We start from the raw sequence: 5000 nt of genomic DNA, 5'->3' as shown, positions 1-5000 counted from the left end.
AAAGATTAATTTAACTTAACAGCTTCTCTATACCCGAAGTTTAATGAGAGAGGATTCGCGGTAAAAATATTTAATCAGAGTCGGAGTCAACACAGATTTTGAGGAAGTTCTAAGATTGTCAACTTCCTCCGCATATGTTGAAGTGGCGTCCGTATAAACGTCCTTGTAAACATCTGGCTTTGGTGTGTTCCCTTTTATGAACTAGAAGTAATCATGATCCTTTGAGGCCTGCGTAAAGGCTGTTTACGTTTCATTCCATCCAAAGGCCAGCTGAAAGGCTCGATATCATGCCACAACGTCGATTGCTCTAATTAAATACAAACTGAGGCCATACTCACGCGCCCGGCAAAAGTGGCTTGCTCTCCTAAAAAAATTCCCAGCTGGATCATAATTTTGGGACACCCTCCCGATCTAGAACTTGGTATCCATTTCAGAGACTCTAAAACAGATTATAAAATTTCGAACATGCGAAACCTTTAAATTATCAGCAATTGTTTGATGCTATTCATAGACAATTTGTTTAACAGATAAAACAAATTGTTTCGCCCTCACTGCAGTGGACACCGAAAGACGTGAGGTGTTGAGATTGTTATCGGAGGCCAACAAGAGGCTGCAGTTTGTCTTAGGCCCTGTTTACATGGAGGGAGGGTAACCCTGCTGGAAGGGTTACCCTTCTAGGAGGGTTACCCTCCTCTATTGTTTTTCCCGGTTTCGTTTACATTCGAGGTAGGGCTAGGGTTACCCTTCTAGGAGGGTCATGTTTTTGTTTATTTAAGCCATGAAAACGCTCGAGGTAGGGTTACCCTCCTAGGAGGGTCAAGTTTAGGGTGATCAGATTACTGTCATATTAGCCTGTTCCAGGCTCTCAGATAGTCGAGAAAACGAAAAAAACTGCGTGTGAAAAGCGAGTGGGGGCTTGGCTCGCGGCTACTGTTATATTCTCGCCAACTACAAACATGTCTTCGCGTGGTTATAAACCTGGGGGGAACTACTTCGTCGAACAGTGCTGGCAATAGTGACTAATCCAAGCCGGAATGATAGAGGCAGAGATAGCCCCGGGGATAACCCTACACATGTAAACGGGGGCTATCTATTGACCCTTCTAGAAGGGTAACCCTTCTAGGAGGGTTACCCTCCCTCCACGTAAACAGGGCCTTAAAAAACGTGGAAGTCTCTATTTGTTCTCGCTCTATTGCTTCAGCAAACATGCAAGAAGTTAGTAGCTTTTAAACTTTTCTTTAAGTCAGTCGCACGAAAATTTGTCTCCTTGAAATTTAAACTCGCAAGGCAATTCCATACCATATCCTGTTCCTCTCACAGTTTATCCGCTTTCCCGTAATAAGAACCGTTGCTTAGTTAGACGCACGCTTCAGGAACTTCGTCGCCCAATCTCAAACATATTCTAATGAACAAATGGCATCTGATACAAAACCAGCTCTTACTGAGACAAATCTTTAAAAACCCGCCCTCAATTTCGTGTAGAAAAGGGAGATCTTTGAAAGGTGTACTTGTTAGTGCAAAGCTCTGAGGTCTTTGAATTTCCTATCTTGACCCAGAAGAGTCGTGTTGGCCTGTCTATTCCTTAAAACACAATAACAGGTTGTCTTAATTAAGAGCTTCCAAAGACTTGTTGTGGTGTATTATGTGCCCTCTATTGCTCTTTTTTTTCAACCTCACATAAGCGGACAAATTAAGGGTAAGTGTAAGTGTCCGCTTACGGGAGGTTCGACAGTAATTACTTTTTTGTGCTACTAGTACTGATTTGTCATGGGGAGTGGGGGAGTGTCACGTAATGCGGAGTGTCATATGAGGTGCCCATCCCTTCCAAAACTGGATCCCAATTTTGAAGCCTCATCTGACATGAATACTCTCTTTTTTTTTTCCCGTGAAGAATTATTCAATTTTAGTAAAGGAGACAGTTTTACTGTCATCTATTTCGAAATGTCAAATTGTTATGCGCAAGGCTCATTGCTGAAGCAACGCGGATTCGTTTTAACTCTCTTTCTTCCGTTATCATTTGTATTTTCATTAATCTCTATTTATTATATCCGCTTGGAAATCAGCCTGTAATGCTTTCTTTTTTCGTTCTGTGCGGCGCTAGTGTACATGAATAAAGATGTAATCCAGGAAATTCACTCTCTGATTGCTTTTATCCGGAATGCTGAGACCTTTTCGTCGAAATATCGCACCTTTTCTCTACAGATATGAAGGCCTTCCCGCGTCGCTTCTAACGAATCTATTAACTCATATTCGGTTGACTTCGTTTTTGTGATCGGTTTTTGCGATCCTTTTCGCGGAGGCAATCAACATAAAATAGATTTAAATAAATATCATAATTTATTAGTGAAAATACAACAAGAAAATCTCTACCTGCAGGGAAAAAAGTAGAATTATAATAAAATTAAATTCAATATCGTCATCGTCATCATCATTAAATAATGATAAAACTCCGGCTAACAGGTAAATAATAAGGGATGAATAGTACCACATTTGGTAGCGTCAATGATATATTCGCTGTTATAAGGTTTAACCAAAAAATTCCTCTAAAAAAGTTGTCCAGTTGTTGTTGTTTTTTGTACCTGTTCAATTAAAAAACCTAGACCAAACGGAAAAACTAAATCTCGCCAAAATTCAAATGAGAGGCTTCATATCTGCTTCTAAAACTTATTAATAATTCATCAGTTTTTTTGAGAGAATGTTTAACACATATTAAATGAAAGGTGTTACAATTGAACCCACTGGGAACTCGGAAAAATCCGAGCCCCCGATCGGATTCGAACCCACGACCCTCCGTGATCGAGTACGGATGCTCTAACCACTGAGCTACTGGAGACTCTATATGGTAAGCAAGGGTGAAATGTTGGTATTTGACTCGAGGAGCATCGATCACGCAGCCACAGAGTCAAATATCGACTGACAGCATAGCTCATAACTGCATCGCGCAATCACATTGAGAGCATCATTGAACGATGCGGCCAACCAACCACCAAAGTGAGCGAATGTGAGAGAATGTTTAACACATATTAAATGAAAGGTGTTACAATTGAACCCACTGGGAACTCGGAAAAGTCCGAGCCCCACATTTCACCCTTGCTCACCATAGAGTCTCCAGTAGCTCAGTGGTTAGAGCATCCGTACTACATCACGGAGGGTCGTGGGTTCGAATCCCATCTGGGGGTCGGATATTTCCGAGTTCCCACTGGGTTCAATTGTAACACCTTTCATTTAATGTCAGTTTTTTTTGCCAATAAAATATGGTTAAATTCGTCATCTACCGGACTAAAATGGCGGAGGACAAAGGAATCATTGTTATTCCGATTAGGCCTTGCTAATTAGGTATTGTTATGTTCGCTTTGTTCTTTTGTTTTACGGACATTAATTATTTCGGATCCGGTACATAAAAGACCAGCCCAACAATTCAAACAACAACGAATTTCGCATATTTTAATTATATTAATCACGTAATCTCATGAGAAATTCGGGCCCTGAAACAATACAAATCCTTTTGAACAATTTTAGAAGCTATATCAAAACCTTGATTTTTGCAACGAACTTTTTCAATGGCAATTTCATGAAATAATAATAATAATTTATTTCTTTTGTTTTGTTTTTTTCATATCCATCTAGTTCAATGTGGAGGTGACATACATGTCAACGGTACCGGTGAGATAAAGAGCCCTCGCTACCCATCGCACTATCCGATTGATATCGTTTGTGAATGGAAGATTTGCGTTAAAGAAGGCTCAAGAATTACACTGACGTTTACTGACTTTGAGGTACATATGACTTTTTAAGTTACAGTTGTTCAGTGATGGTAAATACCAACTGTTACAGATTCGTCGACGTGTCTGATATCTTTGGTCAGCTGTGTCAAATTTTAGACTGGGGCCTGAATATGGGACCTGAATTTGTGCAGGTGTCGGTGGCATTCTCGTCACCAGAGCCTCGGATCGACCCAAGGCTCTGCAACTCTTTGTAGGAGAACATGCGCTGTAGGGTTGTTATTGCCAAAAATTGGCTATTTGAACCTTACGGCGCCTGCTCACTCCTCGTGCTAACATGAATGCACCAATTAGAGACGCTTTTGATTGTTCTTCACGAAAACCAATAAGAGGACACTTTGTTTCAGGGTTCCCCAGAGCTCTTCTCTCCCTCGGTCAAGAGATAGAAGAGCTCTGTTATCGAGATTGGTGTAGGCGGATGAAAAATGCAAGTGCGAGGAAAGAATACCAGTTCCATGCCACCACGGTCGACGCTGGAAGCGTCATTCTCCCCCGCCATTTTGAAAAAAATGACACAAACTGCTTCCGGGTATCTTGCTTTCCCCCGTGTTTGCTCGGTAAATTCCGGTCTCAGGTTGAATCCGTTTTTGCCTACAATACTAGACATATTTCGTTGGAACACTCAGCGAATGGTCTAGAATCATCTTGTTACAAGATCGTAGCTTATACCACATCACCCTCCCCCAATTCAATGTTGTGTGAGAATTTTTCCCGGCGACTGCTGGTGGTTGTGAAAATCAACATTGGAGGAGGGGGGAAACGGGAATGGGTGTTTCAACAAATATGACGGGCATTGTAGGTAGAATATGCACTCAATTGCTTTGAACACTGTGCTTGTGTATTGTGCTTATTTCGATTCCGCCTCCTGCTTTCACAAGGAAGTGAATGATCAAAGTTTGGAGAATTTTGTGGAGGATTTAAGTGCATTACGCTGAGTTTTTCCTTCTCTGACTTTAACCAATTGGCCGAGTTTCATATTTCAATTCAGGCATGGCTGCGAGGCTTTAAGGTCAAAGTTTACGGATCAGTTCTGTTTTCTTTGTCTAACAAGTCTCAAGGGAGATTTCCAAACAAAAGAATATTCAAAGTTAACCAAAAAGCCTCTTAGCCTTGTGTGAATATTTATATATCGAACGTGGCCTATTCAACACCTGTTATAAATGAACGGCCCGGGATTGGATTGGATGAAATACTGAACGGACTGGAATCATACAACAA

General features: G+C 41.1%; 1 protein-coding gene across 2 annotated transcripts in view; it reads left to right on the top strand.

Moving 5' to 3' along the window:
• Nucleotides 1-5000, top strand: part of LOC137999878 (fibrillin-2-like) — a 35784-nt gene that overhangs the window by 511 nt on the left and 30273 nt on the right. For both annotated transcript variants that reach the window (XM_068845837.1, XM_068845838.1), the window contains exon 3: nt 3628-3776. In XM_068845837.1, coding sequence (XP_068701938.1) covers nt 3628-3776 — 149 coding nt within the window. The remainder of the gene's footprint in view (nt 1-3627; nt 3777-5000) is intronic.

Source organism: Montipora foliosa, chromosome 4, assembly GCF_036669935.1.
Source record: "Montipora foliosa isolate CH-2021 chromosome 4, ASM3666993v2, whole genome shotgun sequence".
Lineage (NCBI taxonomy): Eukaryota > Metazoa > Cnidaria > Anthozoa > Scleractinia > Acroporidae > Montipora > Montipora foliosa.
Note: the sequence above shows the minus strand (reverse complement) of the source record. Positions and strands in the feature narration are given on the sequence as shown.